Source organism: Parathielavia appendiculata (assembly GCF_033297405.1).
Source record: "Parathielavia appendiculata strain CBS 731.68 unplaced genomic scaffold N657scaffold_7, whole genome shotgun sequence".
Lineage (NCBI taxonomy): Eukaryota > Fungi > Ascomycota > Sordariomycetes > Sordariales > Chaetomiaceae > Parathielavia > Parathielavia appendiculata.
In genome coordinates this window covers 934,603-950,828 of record NW_026944226.1, presented here as the reverse complement: position 1 = coordinate 950,828, position 16,226 = coordinate 934,603, and the positions used below count along the sequence as shown (strand labels likewise).

The window sequence follows — 16,226 nt, the reverse complement described above, 5'->3', positions numbered from 1 at the left end:
GTCCGGAACGTCCAGCTGCTCGTCTGGCGGTCCAATCCCATGCCCCTGGCCCCTTCAGCCCATCATCCTCATTCCCGCAAGCACCCACCGGGAGCACGGAGGCGGATATTGTACATAGCCTCTCTGGATATATGTACAGTTTAATCACCATTAGCAGCAAGCGGGCCCCTCTCCAGCTACACTAACCTCACCACGAATTCGAAACCAATCCCAACACCTTGCCCTTGCATCAAGGGGCAATAAGGCGCAATGTAACTACCTGCATCATGGAGCTTGCTAGTTTGCTTGAGAACGCATTTGCATTTGAAGGTCGGTTGCAGTCGAGCCACCGCTTCCGTGGTGGGGCTGGGCCCCGGAGTGGGGCCGAGCCGGCGGACTCGAAACTGGGTGTTCGCCCCAGCTTGGCACATTCATTAGAGCAATAACGAGACCAAAATTGACCTTTATATGCAACTACTTTCTGAGCAACGAAATCAGCCTCGTAGTGTAGGTAATTATATTACGCTTTATTTTTCCTTGATATGTGGGTAAAATGATAGTGTTGGCTACGAAATCAAAAGTGAGGCTGGTGTAGCTCCATTTTCTGCCTAAGGTAGTTAATAGGTACAAATATTGCAAATGGTATGTACAAATATTGGCTTTGCCAAGAGCAGGAGGCCAACCCAGCTCGCCAACCGCTCATAGAGGGTCGAGGCTCTCTCGTTCATCCACTTTCGTCGGTCCACCCATTCCGGACATCTTCGAGGCCAATCTGGCGCCCACAATATCGTCCCCAGACTCCCAACTCTCTGGTGTCGCTTGGTGCTCTGTTTCACTTAGTCTTCCTTGACCTCCTGTCTCATGGTCAGAAGCGTATTCATGCCTCGGTGAGACGAATCCCGCCTTTCTAGCTCCGCCGCACGCTATGGCGACGGCGAAACGGACGACTGCGACTCTGCGGAACAGCCGGCGCCGCCAAACCTTGCCCATCCTCCCGAATTCGCTGACGGCCGCCGGGATCGCGAGCGCAAACTGCCGGCCTAGAGCAGACCTTGTGCGCTCGACGCATCACCTCACCCTCTTCTACCTCGACACCATCAACATCACATACAATTCCTGTACCACCCATCCAGCCCTGTCGTGCTGGTGCGGTACGTCTGAGCGAGCAACGCAGAGTTAGTGTTGATTCTTTTTTCTCCACCTCTTGCTTTGCCGTTGCAGGCGAAGTCATCCTTCCGTCTCGAGCCTCCGCCACTCCTCTTCTCTCCCTTTCTCATCAGCCTGAGTGGTCCGGATCAAACTAACCTTTTGCCCTACCCTTTCAGAGCTCGACGCCAACAATGTCAGCCCGCGGAAGGGGAGCGCACTCATCCACTTGAACTTCTTCTCAGACGACCCTTGCTGGTTCGAGCTCACTTCCCGGACCAGGGACTGCGTGGGCGTTAGCGAACACTTTTTCCTGTCCCCGAAACGGCGCGCCGTAGACGACGGGGTAGCCGCGCCCAACAGCACCCTTACTCCAACCTTGACGCTGCATCAGTTGGAATCCTCCTCGACGGCTTCTCCTCTGACAGCTCGTTCAGCCGCCGCCGTAGATTCTCGGGAGGCTGCGGCTGGCGGAGACAGCTTCAGCGTCGGAGCCAAAGCAGCTTTGGGCATCGGGATTGCGCTCATCTGCATTGCCATCGGCGCCATGGCCTCATTCCTCTATTTCAGGCGTCGGCGGCATGGGCCAGATGACGAGGTGTCTGGCTGCATCTTCAACCATGGCCGCCGCGGGGGAAGGAAAGGGCCAGAGAAGAAGCGGGTTGGCGCAGCCTCGGACACGTCGGGGCAGTCGGACGAGCCGCTTTGCCCAGTACAGCCCGTGTTCGACGGCTTCCCCGGGTCGATGGGTTACGAAGACGTGCGCTCACTACACTCGACCACGCATTCGCATTCATTACACTCGCACTCACCCACCGCGGTCCAGTCGCCCGCCCACTCCCACAGCGGCGCCTTCTGGACACAGGAGCGGAGCATTGAACGAGAGGAGCTCGAAACCGCGCGGCTCAAGTCCCAACTCAACGCCACCACCCCGACGATTGTCTCGTACGGCCCCAACCCAGCCACCCCGATCGTCAAACCCCGCGCTCTCCCCCGCCTAGACGCCCCCTCCGTCATCACCCCCATATCCCCCAACACCCTTGAACCGCTACCCGACAATGTCCCGATGTTCGCAGACTACACCAGCTACAACCTCACCCCCTCCTCCAACCCCGCTCCCTCCCCGCCGCGCCAGCCCGCAATCCCCATCGTCGTGTCCTACGGCCCCAACAAGGTCACCCCGACCCCGCTGGTCGTGTCACCCACCGTACCCCCAGACGAATCCATGGTCAACCGCCGTTTCCAAGAATTACAACAACACCCACACCCACACCCACACCAACACGAGCGCCAGTTCTCCTGGGAAGCCGACTCCCCGCTCCTAGGCGTCTCCAACATGGGGCCCCTGCCGCCCTACGCGTCGTCAGAGGACTTTGAGGCCATGGAAAAGGGCGCGGTGCGCAAGCTCGCCGAACCGCAGGCCGAGGCCGAACTGCCGCCGACTAAGGACGGGTTCTATCACTATACCTCGGACGTGGTCGAGTATGAGTTGCCGGGCGCCGCGCCACAGCGGGGGCCGCAGTTGCCTTTCAGGCCATATGAACAACGCGCGGCGGCCGCGGCGAAGGCGCAGGCGCAGGTGATTTCTGGGGGGTCTGGCGGGTCGGGATTGGGGGTTGCTGGACGTCGTGGTGGTGGTGGTGGGGGGGGGATGCTAGTAGGGCGCGGCGGGAGGGATATTGATGAGCAGAAGGTTTTGTTGGATGATGAGGATATGAAGTGGATGAAGGCTGAGAAGGCTAGGATTCGGGCTGCTGCTGCTGGTGCCGAGGGGGAGGCATCGGCGGCTAAAGAGAGACGGGTCGAAGAATATGACCTGGGGGAGGGGTTGGCGGGTCAGGGGAGGTGACACTAGTGATAGCATGGGCTAATCGGCTACGATAGGAGGGTCAGGGGCACTTTCTATATGCTTTCCTAAATATGCAGTGGGAGATTCAGGATTGCAGGGGGTGGAGAACTTGGCGAACTGGCGCTTGATCTTGGGATATATTCGAGCAAGAAGTGGAGCATTATACCATTGGGAAGGCGTTGGGAGTTCTGTACCTTACTCGACGCTACCCGACGGCATTGGATATTGGGAGGCGATGCGGATGCTCAGCGGAGCACAGGGTAAATATAGTTATTTGGAGACATGGAGAGTGTCTTACTCTACATGGTGCTCATCAAAGAAGATCCATACAGGAAGAGATTCACTCTCAACTTACGAGAGCATATCCCTGGACTAAGCTCAGCTAAGATACGGCTTATTAGGAGTAAACCCACGCATACCAGGCCGGCTTGGCCATTCTCTCCTCCGGACTGACCCCGTTGTCCCCGTAAAGCATGCGCCACCTTCCTCTTCTTACTCTGCGAGATGATACCGGCTGAGATATCCACAGGTTCCATGATCAGCAGCTCTCTCAACCCAGTTTGAGCGAAGCGCATGGTGGTCGTTTCCTTTATGCTGGCAAGCCGACTGGCATCAAGGGTGGCTAGGCCAGTAGGGTGCCGCGTGCTGGCGTTTTCTGCGTCGATGGCACCACGAAGGGCAAACATGTTATCGAGGGGGTAAGGTATGGCATTCGTACTGGCCTTTCGGTCCTTGCGGAAATCATCGAGTGCCGGGTACAGCACGCTGCCGCTGATGAGGATTGAGTATACCATGTGAGATCAAACCGGCCCTGCCATGCCTCCAGCTCGGCCACCAACGAGTCGAGCGTGTCCTTCGTGAGCGCGTACTTTTGACTCTCCCGGTCATGAACATATTCAGGACCTTGTCGTCCGACTTGACGGACGATGCTGCCATCTCCAACTGCAAGATGGCCTGCGACAGGACGTCCTGGAGCCTCTGGAGCAGCGTCAAATGGCATTGGGCCAGTTCGTAGGAGTTCAACCTTTTCCCCCGTCCGAGAGGCGACGGAGGGCGTGAATTTGTGTCTCCAGCTTCACCCAGACTGTCTCCAGGATGATAACTTTCTGTTTCCAGGTCCTCCTCGGCATGTCTATACGCTCTATACGTGGACAGAGCCTCGTTTGCAAGTCTTTTAGACATGAGCGTTGTATTCCTCAGGATCGACCGGGCGACTTACTTGATACAAGCATCTGCAGCGCCGATAAAGCCAAGAAGCAGTTCGGCGGACATGGTTCTTGAGCTGTTCTGCAACTGGCACATACCATAGACCTAAGGGAAGCAAGTTGAATGATCCATTTTGTGTGAGAGCAGAGATAGTTCCACCTGAGAGCCTGAGACCATCGATACCCAAGGCACTCTCCAATCAGCCTGGGCTGCACCTTCACCTGCAGCCAGTCCTTACGGGTGCCCGATTCAGGCGAACAGGTCCTGGAAAGCAGCTCTTCTCTTTTACTCATTCGCCTAAGTTCAAGCCTCCAAGCCAGCCACGACGCATCTGCTCAGCACTGAGCGCGGTGCTACGCAATACCACACCGAGTGGCCATCGTCATCCACACCAAGTTACCCTTTGATACGCTGAAATACATGCTGTCAAAGGAGAACACTCTGGGCATTGGTTTCATTTCGTCCTTTTGGCGGGCAAAATGATCTCAAGGGGGCCGCCTGGGAGCTGTTGGAGGCTTATGATTTAGCTACTCCAAGGAGATGCACAGGCGTTGATATCAGGTAGATTGGACTTGGCCTATCGACAATTAGTAAACATCGGCAAGTATCGTTATATTTCACTTCCTCCCCTTCCTCCCCGCCGGCCTCTTCAGCTTGGCCTTCTTCACCTTTTTCACGTTCAGCACCGCCCCTTTGCCATCCCTCTCGGCCCGGCCCTTCTTCCACGACAGCCCAGCGCCCCTCTCCGCCTTAGAGTCAAGCCTCTTCTTGTCCTTGTTGCTCAGCTTGCCCTCTCCTTTCTTCTTCATGGCCTCCCGAAGGCCGTTGAGCTCGGCCCGGCCGGCCTCCTTTGCCGCCTTCTTATCCATATCGGTCGCGAACCACGTCCGCTTCGGCCGTGACTTGATCTCTTCCTCGTACTTGATCAGGTTCTCGCCCTTCTGCACCTGCATCTCGACCTGCGCGAGCTGCTTCTCCTCCTTCTCCTCGCGGAGTACCTCTTCAATCTCCTCGTCCATCCCGTCCACCTGCGCCTGCCACTTGTCCGCGTCCGCGGGGTCGATTACTCGGCTGATGATCTTGGCGCCTTGTGCCTTGCCGGTCTTGACGGCTGCCTTGACGACCTTACGGTCGGGCTCTGCTGCAAGGGTGATGGCGACACCGCTGCGGCCGGCACGAGCAGTACGGCCCACACGGTGAACGTAGATCTCGAGTGTCTGCGGGGCCTCGTAGTTGATGACGGTGTCGACGCCCTTGATATCCAAACCACGAGAAGCTAGATCCGTGGCGAGCAGGAAGCTCACCTTGCCATCCCTGAAGTCCTCAACACTGGCAATACGCTATGGATCATTAGTACCGAGGTCAGAAGAGAGGGGCTGGGAGACTCGTACCTGAGCCTGGTTCATGCTGCCGTGCAGTTCTGCGCATGAAAGCCCTAGCAAACCAAAGATAATGCGGGTTCGGTGAGCAATCTTCTTCTGCCTGAAGAAGATGATGACGCGCTCCGTATAAAGCGTTTTGCAGATGTGCACCAAATAGCCCATGCGCTTCTCCTCGCGCCCCGGCCGCAGTCGTACAAACTCTTGTGTCAGCGTGCCGACTATCTTCTTCTGCGAGTCCACCATGATCCGGGCGGGCTTGTTCATGCCGACGCGAACCAACTTGTCGACGGACGATGTCATGGTGGCCGAGAAGAGCATCGTCTGCCGCGACTTGGGCAGGGTTGTCAAGATCTCGTTCAGCTCGTCCGCGAAGCCGTCCTCGAGCATCCTGTCGGCTTCATCGAGTACGAGAATCTCAACCGTCTCAACGGCAAAGCTGGCCGAGTTCCGTATGTGGTCAATGAAACGACCAGGTGTGGCGATCACCACATCCGGCCGCAGCCGCAGCTCTGCCTCCTGGACCTTCAGGCTCAGACCGCCGACAGCAAGACAGAACTTGATGTCTGTGTGGCTTGCTAGCTTCGTAGCGACCGAGTGACACTGAATGGCCAATTCGCGGGTCGGTGTCAGGATGACGACTCTTGTCGTGGGCACTTTCTTGGGCCTGTACAGCAGTCGCTCCAGGATGGGCACCACGAAAGCAGCCGTCTTGCCTGAACCAGTAACCGCACCACCCACGACGTCCTTGCCCATCAGTGCAATAGGAATTGTCTTGGCCTGAATTGGGGTTGGTTTTGTGAAGCCGACCGAAGTAAGACCTCTCAAGATAGGCCGCGACAGAGACATGGCCTGGAAGGAGGACAATTCGCCCTTCTTGCCCGATTTTTCCGTCTCTTCAGGCGCAGCAAAGAACTCCTTCCGCTTGGCCTCTTCCTCGGCATCCTCTTCATCGTCGTCCTCGAAGTCGCCTTCATCTTCGGGATGTTGCAGGGGCGTAGTAACTGAGTCGTCGTCCGATGCAGCCTCCTCGCCGTCTTCATCCTTTTGTACCTCTCCCTCCCCAGCATCCCCGTCCTCGTCCTCGTCGCCCTCCTCCGCCTCCTCTTCGTCCACATCCGACCCAACCCCCATTCCGAACGCATCCTCAGCCAGCACCTCCTCATCCAAATCCAGTTCCGCATCCATGTCGTCCTGATCCTGCCTATCTTCCTCTCTACCGTCTTCCTGTTCTTGTTTCCCAGAAGAGGCCCCTTTCCCATCCTTCTTCTCCCTCCTCCGCCGAATAATCTCATCCAGATCCACCCCCTTCTTTGCTGCCTCCCCGGCACCATTCATGCCCTTCTTTGCACCCTCAAACCCCCACCCCTCGAACTCGCCCACGTCAAACACGGCGTCGGCCCCGCCCAGCGCAAACTCAAATTCGGAGTCCATCGCACCGTCGTCAGCGTCATTGGTGCCCCACAGGCCGGAAGCCTCTTCTTCTGGTGCTGCCGTTCCATTGTCGTCTTGGTCGCCTACGGCGGCTTGCTGTCTTCTTTTTCTGTTCTGTTTCTTATTCTTTTTCTCGGCGGAAGCGGTCTTGGCCTTTTTGAACGGCCGCGAACCAGAGGACAGAGCAGCGTCGACCACTTCTTCCTCAAGAATTTCAGGCTCGTCATTGTCTGAGATGGTAAAGATGAAGTCGTCGTCGAGATTCTTTCGTTTTTGGGAGGGCGCCATCTTGGTTTTTGGGTCGCAGTGGTGGTTCACTGCTGTATGTTGAAGGGGACGTTTGGTTGTGATGGCGGGGCCCTGCCTGCGGCCGGGTGTTCGTTCAACCAGCGGCCGAAATTTTTGGATGGAATTCGTCGCTGGGAGCTTTTTCTGCCGGGCGGTGACACACTCGCCGAGTCCAGACTTCAGAAGCCTCCACAGCAACGGGCTGCGTCACTGACGTAAGGTCTATGGGCGACCGCAACTAAGGCAGCCACCCGGACCGGCTGCATCCATTCCATCCAACAATAGTCAGGGCCAGCTCCCTGCGCCCTCGAGTCCGCCGTCTCCAATCATTGAGTCTGAATTATCTGCGCCGGTTCTTTTCTCGTCGACCCCCAGCGACTGCAGATCACGATTTGCAGACTTCCCTCAATCAACCTTACCTTTATAACCCACAATCGCAAGGCATCATACGTCCATCCCCTCAACTCAATTAATCTCGCTCAAATCAACCACCACCCCAACGAATTAAACAACCCTGGCTCCCGCTCCCTTCAAACCACCACCACCATCCACCCACGTCCGCCGCGCCCCGCGCTCTCCACGAAGCCCCTTACTCCGCCCTTACACGCACCCGCTCCCGCACTACCGCACCACCTCGCTCCTCCTCCGCTACCTCGTTCCGCAGGCCGTCCGAGCTCGCTACCGCGAGCGCCTGCTCCGCTTCCACCTTGACACCCTCCCGCGCTACAAGCACGGCCTGCAGAGCCGCATCTACCGGTTCATTGCCGAGCGGCAGCGCCTGGGGAGGGAGAGAAAGAAAGACAAGGGGAGGATCGTGGACCTGGTGAGGAGGCAATTGCTGGGGAGTGAGGGTACTGGTGCTGGTAGTGTTCCGGGAGGGACGCAGGATATACAGGGGACGGGGACCGGGTCGGCCGCTGCAGGTCGCGGTGGTGGGGCGGGGCATGAGCACGACAAGCTTAGGAAAGGAGTCGAAGGCCGTGCTTCTGCTGTTGCTTCTGCTGCTGCTGCGGGCGCAGTGGCGCACGGGGCTAGTAGGGGGAAGATGCAGAGTCATTATGGCGGCGCGTCTGGGTTTGGATATGGAGCATACGGGACGGGGCCTAGAGCGGCGCCTCCTCCTCCGGATCGAGGGTCCAGGCGGCAGAGGTTGGCCGCCGTGGCCGGGAGCGTGTACCGAGCCGGGGTGGCCGCTGCCAGCGAGCTGAAGGAGCAGTACAGTAATACGAGGATGCGCGGGGTGGACATGTCGGGCCCGCAGGTGTCGATCCCTGGGGCGTTTCCGCAGGTGTCGATCGTCACGAAAGGCGAGGAGCAGATGGTGCTGTTCCCCACGTATGCCAAGAGGCATGTGCGAGAGTTCGGCGGCTCGCAGGGCGGAGTTCCGCCGGGGACATCGTTCCAGGCGGCCAACGCGGCGCAGATGGGCATGACGGAGGAGGAGTACTGGAAGCAGGAATGGGCCAGGTTGGAGGATGAGAAGGCCGTGGTGGATGTCGATGTGAGGGGGTGGATATACATGCCCAACAAGGGACCGATGACACGGCGAAACCGGATATTGGTCGGCCTTGCAAGAAGGCTCAGCGGAATCCCGGCGCCGGTCGCGCATTCGGACCCTGCGGCGAACTCGAATGAACTGTCTGAAGAGATGAAGGAACAGCAAAGGATAGCGCAAGAGGCACGGAAGATTGAGCGGCGAGGGCAGGAGGAGAAGGAGATGGCAATCAGAGGAGCGTATAGCGAATCCCCCAGCGGCTCCAAGGGGAAAAACCACGACCGTGTTTCGCCGCCTCCGTCGCCGACGTTGTCGGCCAGGACGTCCTCCATGTCCCAGGCGGACATGACGGAGGCAGAACTCGCGCTTGCGAACGCAAACTTGATGGCGCGTCTGGGCCCATTCATGACGACGCCATTGGTGCAGGTCCCTATTAGCATCTTCTTCTACAATGACGAGCAGTCCCGGAGCCATACGGTATCAACTGACGACTCGGGACACTTCAGCGCCCGGGTCGCCCTCGATTTCGTGCCGACGAATGTAAGGGTCTTGGCAAACGACATCTCGACGATCAAACCTGTCCAGGTCATTGAGTCGAGGGGCGTCAGCCTGATCAGCGATGTCGATGACACGGTAAAACATTCCAACATCGGGATGGGTACTCGCGAGATCTTCAGGAATACCTTTGTGCGGGACCTGGCAGACTTGACCATCGAGGGGGTCAGAGAATGGTACCACCGAATGCAGGATTTGGGTGTCATGGTGCACTACGTCTCCAACAGCCCGTGGCAGCTGTTTCCTGTGCTGGCCACCTTCTTCCACACCGCCGGATTGCCTCCGGGATCGATCCACCTGAAGCAGTACAGCGGCATGCTGCAGGGTATTTTCGAGCCAGTTGCGGAGAGAAAGAAGGGCACACTAGAGAGAATTATCAGAGATTTTCCGGAACGGAAGTTCTTGCTCGTGGGCGACAGCGGCGAGGCAGATCTGGAGGTTTATACGGAGCTTGTCCAAGCGAACCCAGGCCGCATCCTGGCTGTTTTTATACGGGATGTCACTACTCCTGACCAAACAGGCTTCTTCGACTCCTCGTTCACCATCGACTCCGCTCAGCGCAGCAGGCAAGGCAGCATTCAGGGTAGGCTCGAAAACATACAGGTCGACGATGAGTCCGAGAAGCGGCCACAGCTTCCTCCCCGGTCAACAACAGGCCCGACCCTAAGTCCAGGACCAGCCATGGGGCTCCTGATAGACCTTGATGAGCCTGAGCATGTGAGCTCACCTACTGAGCGCAGGAACCCCTCTGGGCCCGAGAGCACCCCCTATAGCGGAAAACCCTGCACGCCAGGTTCCGATAGCCTCCCCCGAAAACCACCACCGCCGCGCCCGGCCAAACCCGCTGCCTTGCGTAGCAACCTATCAGATACGAGCACTAACACTCAGAGAAGCCATCCTTCGGGGCCTGAGAGTGGCCCAGGTTTACCCCGACCACAGACATCTGCGGGCACACCACCACCCAACACCTCCAAACCAACGCCTCCTCCGCCCCCGCCTCCCCGTCGCCGTGGTACAGCCCCTACCACACAGTCTCAACAGCAGCAGCAGCAGCGCAGCGCCGCGAATAATACCTCCTTCTCAGACTTTGCTGGGATAGATCCCCTCCCTGCTGTAGCTGGCGCGTATCCTGGCAGCAGCAACATCACCGAGACGGCGACACCGCCGAACGGGCCGGCGACGGCTCCGGTGGCCATTGCCAACAAAAAGGTGGACTTGTGGCTGCGGCGGCTGGCGAGAGCGCACGAGATACTGGATGCCCAGGGGGTCAAGCTGTATACTTGGCGGAGAGGGGATGATGTGGTTACCGAGGCAGAGGGGATTGTGAGGGAGGCGATGAGGGAGACGGGTATGGGGGTAAGGGACTAAGGGGCTAGACTACGGTCAAGGGGTAAAGAGAAAGGTTAACTGGGTATGCTTGGGAGGGTCGGGATGGGTTTTGTGTTTCAGGTAGAGCGATGAGGAGGATTTGACGGAAGAATACCTTACGAAGCAGGAAGCGGCTTCATCATAGAGGGATATAGACCTATGGGGCAACAACGCGACTTATGTATATGCCAGTTGGGGACACGGATACATACCAGGTTAAATGACCTCCGGTGTATGGAATTCGACCCTAACTTAGATTGTTTTCCATCCCGTGACTCAAATAACTAATAGAAAAAAAAAAGGAAGGTGTTTAGGTTTGCCTAGGTATTCCCATCTCCCCTTTCTCCTCTCACTCGCTTTCTTTTTTGCTTCTCTTGCTCTTTTATCTTTATTCTTTCTCTTTCTTCATCCTTCGTTTACAATCTCACCTTTCATCCTCCACCCTTCCTCTCCTTTAACTTTCTTTGTACTTGCACGGAGCACGGAATATAATACCTCTCCTCGGAATGATGCTACTACCCTAACCCGCAGCTTTCACCGCTTGCCACATTGAGTCTTACCGAGAAGAAGACCCGGCATGGCAGAGAAAAAGGACCGGCGCGCCTCAAATGCGCTTTTCTCCCGGCAAGGACAGCCTCCATGTAGCCCGTCGGAGATCGAGTCAACGGTGAATCGATCCAGGCTTCTCCCACTCGACAGGACCGAGAATGACGAGGGCGTAAAGGAGTCAAGAGATAAGGCATACAAGGGGCGTAGAGAGGCGCTGGATCGCTCATAAATGTATGCAGCACCAAAGGTCGTCCGCGTCTCGTCCAAAGTGCTGCATTGGCATCGGCGGTTATCGTCACCCCTCTGGAGAGTCTGCGCACCCTTCGCTCGCTACTTCCGCTCCGTCGCCCAACTCCAGGCCAGAAATAGACCGTCGCCACTCGTCAACATCCCGCGAGAGATCCTGCCGGTGATTCCCAAGTCGCTGTTCCCCGAGACCACGGTCTACTACGTCCGGAACGGCTTCGACAACAAACGGACAGGCACTCCGCGTTTCATCCTCATCCCAACCGGCGCCCCCGACGATCCTCAACCACCCATCACCCGCCTGCGCCCGTCCAGCGGCATGCTGTGCTACGTCCAGATCGTGAACACCCCCACGGCCGACACGCCGGGGGGGTGCCTGATGCTGCACTTCGACAACCGCCGCTACCTCTTTGGCCGCATGGCCGAAGGCACGCAGCGCACCATGGTGCAGCGCAAGATCTCGCTCGCCAAAATCCACGACATCTTCCTTACGGGCTCCGTCGACTGGGATGCCACCGGCGGCCTGCTCGGCATGATCCTCACGATAGCCGACCTCAAAGCCGCCTCGATTGCCGATATCCAGCAGCTCAACGAGAAGCTACGCAACAAGGGCAGGAAGGACACGAAATCCGTTGTGGCGCATCTGAACATACACGGCGGAAAGAATTTGGTGCACCTGCTGGCCACGGCCCGCCGGTTCATCCTCAGAAAGGCTCTTCCTGTCTATCCCCGGGAAGTGCGGCAGGATACCCGCGCTGGTGTCGACAAGAAGAGCGAACCGGATTACGAGGATGAGAATATCAGGGTTTGGTCCATACCACTGTCCAACGAACCCCCAACAGCACCGGCCTCCGAGCCCCGTTCGCCTAAGAAGCGGAAGTTGAGCCCGTCCTCGGAGTCCGAGCCTACCGCCGAGGAAAGTCTGACTTCCGAGGAGGCCGACCAGAGCATTCGGGAGGCGGTCGTCAAGGACATGTTCAACTCCCAGTGGAAGCTCGATACGCTGCGTGAGATGAGGCTCGCAGACGTGGAGCTCCCTGCCAAGGTCTTCGTCAGAAATGACAAAGGCCACATTGAGCCCTACGCCGGCCCGGGACCCGCCGAGGCTCCTGACACCAAAGTGCTCGTGCGGCTGCCCTGGCCGGCAGCCAAGATCGAGCAGCTGCCCCGTACCCGGCCGTCCAAGCAATCCATGTGCTACATTGTCAAGTGCCAACCGCGGCGAGGCAAGTTCAATGTCGACGAGGCCAACAGGCTCGGCGTCGCCAGGACGGATTTCAAAAAGTTGACGGCTGGAGAGAGCGTGCCCGGAAAGGACGGGGCCGTCGTCACCCCGGATATGGTCATAGGGACTCCAATTGAGGGCCATGGCTTTGCCGTTGTCGACCTCCCCTCAGCAGACCTGATCCCTGAGTTGCTCAAACGGCAAGAGTGGTCGGACCCCGGAATCATGCAGGGCGTCGATAACATGTACTGGATCCTCTCCAACCACATCACGTTGGAGGACCCCGAGCTGCGCAACTTCATAAAAGCCCGTCCGTCCGTCAAGCACATAGTTCTCGGCAAGGCCGTGTGCCCCAACCTCCTAGCGCTCGAGTCCCCCGCTTCGCAGATCATCAAGATGAACCGCATCGACGAGCACAGGTTTCCCCTACCCATATATGACACCAAGGAGCTGTCCAGTCTTGGCCAGGACTTAGAGCCTGTCACCGAGATCGGTCGTGCAGGTCTGAAGTTTCAGCTTGCTCCCAAACCAACGTTCCTTACCGATGCTCTCGTCCCGGTCATGGACACGACGAAACCCATCAAGGAGTTGATCACTCTCATGCCGCAAGTCTTACACCTGGCAGAGCTGGCGCGCAAGTCCATTTCTGAACGTGCATTCCTCGCCGAGGTTGAGCAGTCACAACGAGATTTGCCGTGTCCCGAGGCAGAAATCATCCCGCTGGGCACCGGCTCGGCCATGCCGTCCAAGTACCGTAACGTGTCGGCCACTTTGCTCCGGGTTCCGGGCTGGGGCAATTACCTCCTCGATTGTGGTGAGAACACGCTCGGCCAACTCCGGCGCTGCTTCGGCTATCAGGGTGCCGACAACATCATTCGGGATCTCCGTGCCATCTACATCAGTCACGCCCATGCCGACCACCACCTAGGCACCATCAGCATCATCGCTCGCTGGCGCGAGGTCGTCCCGACCGACGACGGGTGCCGGCTCGCCATCATCGCCACGCCTAAGTACCAAGGCTTTGTCCGCGAATTCCACCAGGTGCAAGAACTGAGCCCGGAGCGCCTCGTCCCGATCAATCTCCGGCCTAGCACCGCCAATAACCGACCGGTGCCGGGCACTGTCTCCAACCCGACCTACTACGACAACCACAGCTACGCTGAACACACCCCTTACCTCCCGCGCGTCGAGGCCTGCTACGTCGACCACTGCTTCGAGGCCACGGCCGCCGTCTTTACCTTTCCCGACACGGGCCTCAAGATCGCGTATTCAGGCGACTGCCGGCCGTCGCCGGCGTTTGCCGAACTCGGAAGGGGAGCGCACCTGCTCATCCACGAGTGCACCTTCGACGACGACCTGAGCGGCGACGCGCTCGCCAAGAAGCACTCGACGCTGTCCGAGGCACTCGACATAGGCAGGCAGATGCGCGCGCGGCGGATCTTGCTGACGCACTTCTCGCAGCGGTATCCTAAGTTGCCTGTCGTGAGCGAGGAGGCGGTGAAGGCGGAGGAGGAGGCGGAAAGTAAAAGGGATGTGGAGGTGCTGTTTGCGTTTGATGGGATGAGGGTCAAGCTGGGCGAGTTTAAGCAGGCCAAGATGTTCTTGCCCGCGCTGAGGGAGTTGTTGGACGAGGCGGAGAAGGTCGATGAGAAGGAGGAGTGAACGCCGTGAAACGGCGGGAGCCAACCAAGCGCTTCATTGACGGAGGTTGAAAAACGGCAACCCAAGAGCTTACGTTAGAGAGACAATCGTATGGACCGATGATATAGCTAGGCTTACACCAAGTGTAGACAACTGGCGTCCGGAGAATACCACCCCAAATGACTTGCCAACTCCATATGCCCAAAAAGACGGCAGGTGCGACCAACCATCGCCCCTTATCCCCCAAGCGTCGAAGTGCCTGGGAACTTTCGGAGTCACCAAGAAGCTTTTACCACATCGGCATCAAAAGATCCTCAGCAAAATTCATCCGCTTCACTCAAAGCGTCTTTTGACTGCTCATCTCCAAGGTTTCTATTGCAGCCCTAGGTTATGAAATTGGACTCCATGGAGCCGTCGTCCGTGGATTCGAAGGCGGAGCCGGAGCACACCATGAATGGCAATACACCCTGCTTCCGTTGCGCCGAGCTGAATACCGAGTTTTACCTGAACGGAATGCGAGTAATTGTACTCGGCGGCAGCGGCACCTCGTTCAGATTTCCTGAGTCGCGCCGCTGTTTGGAGAGCATGCTCCTTCGGCAAGACTGTCCCCTCTGCCGCCTCGTCTGTCATGCCATCGTGGCCAAGCTTAGCACAGAGACAACGATTTATCATAGCGGCAGCTTTGGAGATGACGAGGATGTTGACAGCGACGACGATGAGTTAATCGGCAGCAGCAGTAGTGGTGGCAACACCAGTTATTCTTCCAATGGCAACGGTCCTGACGGTGGTGGTTTCGGGGACTCCGACAGCCACGATGAGTTGATAAGCGCCGATAGTAGTGATGGCGAGGCCGATCTCGACGACGACCAGTCAGTCAGCTCGGGAATAACGATGACGACGACAGCCCCGACGACGCCAGTTTGATTACGACAGTTCCTCTAATGATAAGTCGACTGCCAATTGGCAATATAGGCGATGACAGCAGCGGTTCCTATGCCCTCAGTTCCGACCATGAAGATGATGAGTCGATCGGTACCACTAGTCGCGATGACACCCCTGTCGACATTTTCCATGACGTCCCCTTCGACCCGCGTCTACGAATCCACCGAGACCAGGCTGAAGAGGAGGTCATCCTCAGCTATGTCAGGGCAGAATCCCTCACAATGGGCAGCCCGAGATCAAACACCATGGTCCTGATCAGCCACCTTATGCAGGCCGGAAAGCTCCTCCTCAGGATCCGAGTATCGCTCATGGGCCTGGACATTACTAGGTGGATTCACGCCCTGGCCCTGAGACCGGCCACCTTGTCCGGGATGCCACTCATGCTGCATTCCGATATTCGCTCCGAAAGAGGGGGGTTTGAGAGTGGATGAAAGGGTATATATATGACCGTGGGCTCCGCGAGCGGCGGGCTGAGCTGGGCGATTTGCTGACTGACCTCGGTGTCTGGAACTTCATGGCAGACGGGATGGTTTGGGGAGACTGCCGAGATGAGTCTTCTCTCCCAGTGGCTTCGGCTGTGCCATAAGCATGGTAACCATTGTCAACGGGAGCCACTTCTCACGGCCGGGAAGCTCATCTAGATGATCGATATCAAGGAACGCAGGCTCGTCTCCGTTTCGGACTCGGAACTAAAATTTGCTGCCCTAAGCTACGTCTGGGGGCGGTCCGCGGTAGTTCCACAGCTCAAATACTCATCTGTGAACGGTATATCAGCCCGACCCAAATCCCCTGGCGGTCTGGACGAACAAAATCGGGACTACACCCTCCACACCATCAGCAACTCCATCTTTGTGTGCCAGGAGCTCGATATTCCCTACCTCTGGGTCGATGCCGTCTGCCTAGACTAAGATTTCGTCCACCCGC

At 57.8% G+C, this 16,226-nt stretch overlaps 6 protein-coding genes across 6 annotated transcripts; 4 read left to right on the top strand and 2 right to left on the bottom strand.

Annotated features, from left to right (window-relative positions):
- The first annotated feature begins 698 nt into the window (after positions 1–698).
- Positions 699–3,387, top strand: N657DRAFT_620066 (uncharacterized protein). The gene is made up of 2 exons (XM_062790581.1): positions 699–1,154; positions 1,305–3,387. The coding sequence occupies exons 1-2, from the start codon at positions 905–907 to the stop codon at positions 2,972–2,974; spliced, it is 1,920 nt and encodes a 639-aa protein (XP_062647081.1). The 5' UTR covers positions 699–904; the 3' UTR covers positions 2,975–3,387.
- A 6-nt stretch (positions 3,388–3,393) lies between these two features.
- On the bottom strand, positions 3,394–4,286 carry N657DRAFT_690926 (uncharacterized protein). The gene is made up of 2 exons (XM_062797072.1): positions 4,194–4,286; positions 3,394–4,145 (listed from the first exon to the last, which is right to left on the bottom strand). The coding sequence occupies exons 1-2, from the start codon at positions 4,274–4,276 to the stop codon at positions 3,716–3,718; spliced, it is 513 nt and encodes a 170-aa protein (XP_062647080.1). The 5' UTR covers positions 4,277–4,286; the 3' UTR covers positions 3,394–3,715.
- A 274-nt stretch (positions 4,287–4,560) lies between these two features.
- N657DRAFT_597766 (DEAD-domain-containing protein) lies at positions 4,561–7,373 on the bottom strand. Its single transcript, XM_062790032.1, has 2 exons — positions 5,572–7,373; positions 4,561–5,520 (listed from the first exon to the last, which is right to left on the bottom strand). Exons 1-2 carry the CDS (start codon positions 7,279–7,281, stop codon positions 4,798–4,800), a joined length of 2,433 nt encoding a protein of 810 aa, XP_062647079.1. The 5' UTR covers positions 7,282–7,373; the 3' UTR covers positions 4,561–4,797.
- On the top strand, positions 7,343–11,005 carry N657DRAFT_690924 (actin patch protein 1; the record flags this gene model as incomplete). The annotated part of the gene is made up of 2 exons (XM_062797071.1): positions 7,343–7,369; positions 7,946–11,005. 2 exons carry the CDS (start codon positions 7,343–7,345, stop codon positions 10,697–10,699), a joined length of 2,781 nt encoding a protein of 926 aa, XP_062647078.1. The 3' UTR covers positions 10,700–11,005.
- Positions 11,006–11,308: 303 nt separating this feature from the next.
- Positions 11,309–14,558, top strand: N657DRAFT_646062 (uncharacterized protein). Its single transcript, XM_062793057.1, has one exon. The coding sequence runs from the start codon at positions 11,478–11,480 to the stop codon at positions 14,379–14,381; it is 2,904 nt and encodes a 967-aa protein (XP_062647077.1). The 5' UTR covers positions 11,309–11,477; the 3' UTR covers positions 14,382–14,558.
- Positions 14,559–14,945: 387 nt separating this feature from the next.
- Positions 14,946–15,828, top strand: N657DRAFT_672293 (uncharacterized protein; the record flags this gene model as incomplete). Its single annotated transcript, XM_062795631.1, has 3 exons — positions 14,946–15,233; positions 15,265–15,292; positions 15,333–15,828. 3 exons carry the CDS (start codon positions 14,946–14,948, stop codon positions 15,731–15,733), a joined length of 717 nt encoding a protein of 238 aa, XP_062647076.1. The 3' UTR covers positions 15,734–15,828.
- Between the last annotated feature and the right edge of the window lie 398 nt (positions 15,829–16,226).

Coding starts and splice junctions, on each gene's coding strand:
- N657DRAFT_690926 (XM_062797072.1), bottom strand. CDS start 4,276: ATGTGCCAGTTGCAGAACAGCTCAAGAACCATGTCCGCCGAACTGCTT. Junction 4,146..4,193: donor GCTGCAGATGCTTGTATCAA/GTAAGTCGCCCG, acceptor CATGTCTAAAAG/ACTTGCAAACGAGGCTCTGT.
- N657DRAFT_620066 (XM_062790581.1), top strand. CDS start 905: ATGGCGACGGCGAAACGGACGACTGCGACTCTGCGGAACAGCCGGCGC. Junction 1,155..1,304: donor GTCTGAGCGAGCAACGCAGA/GTTAGTGTTGAT, acceptor CTACCCTTTCAG/AGCTCGACGCCAACAATGTC.
- N657DRAFT_646062 (XM_062793057.1), top strand. CDS start 11,478: ATGTATGCAGCACCAAAGGTCGTCCGCGTCTCGTCCAAAGTGCTGCAT.
- N657DRAFT_597766 (XM_062790032.1), bottom strand. CDS start 7,281: ATGGCGCCCTCCCAAAAACGAAAGAATCTCGACGACGACTTCATCTTT. Junction 5,521..5,571: donor GCAGCATGAACCAGGCTCAG/GTACGAGTCTCC, acceptor AATGATCCATAG/CGTATTGCCAGTGTTGAGGA.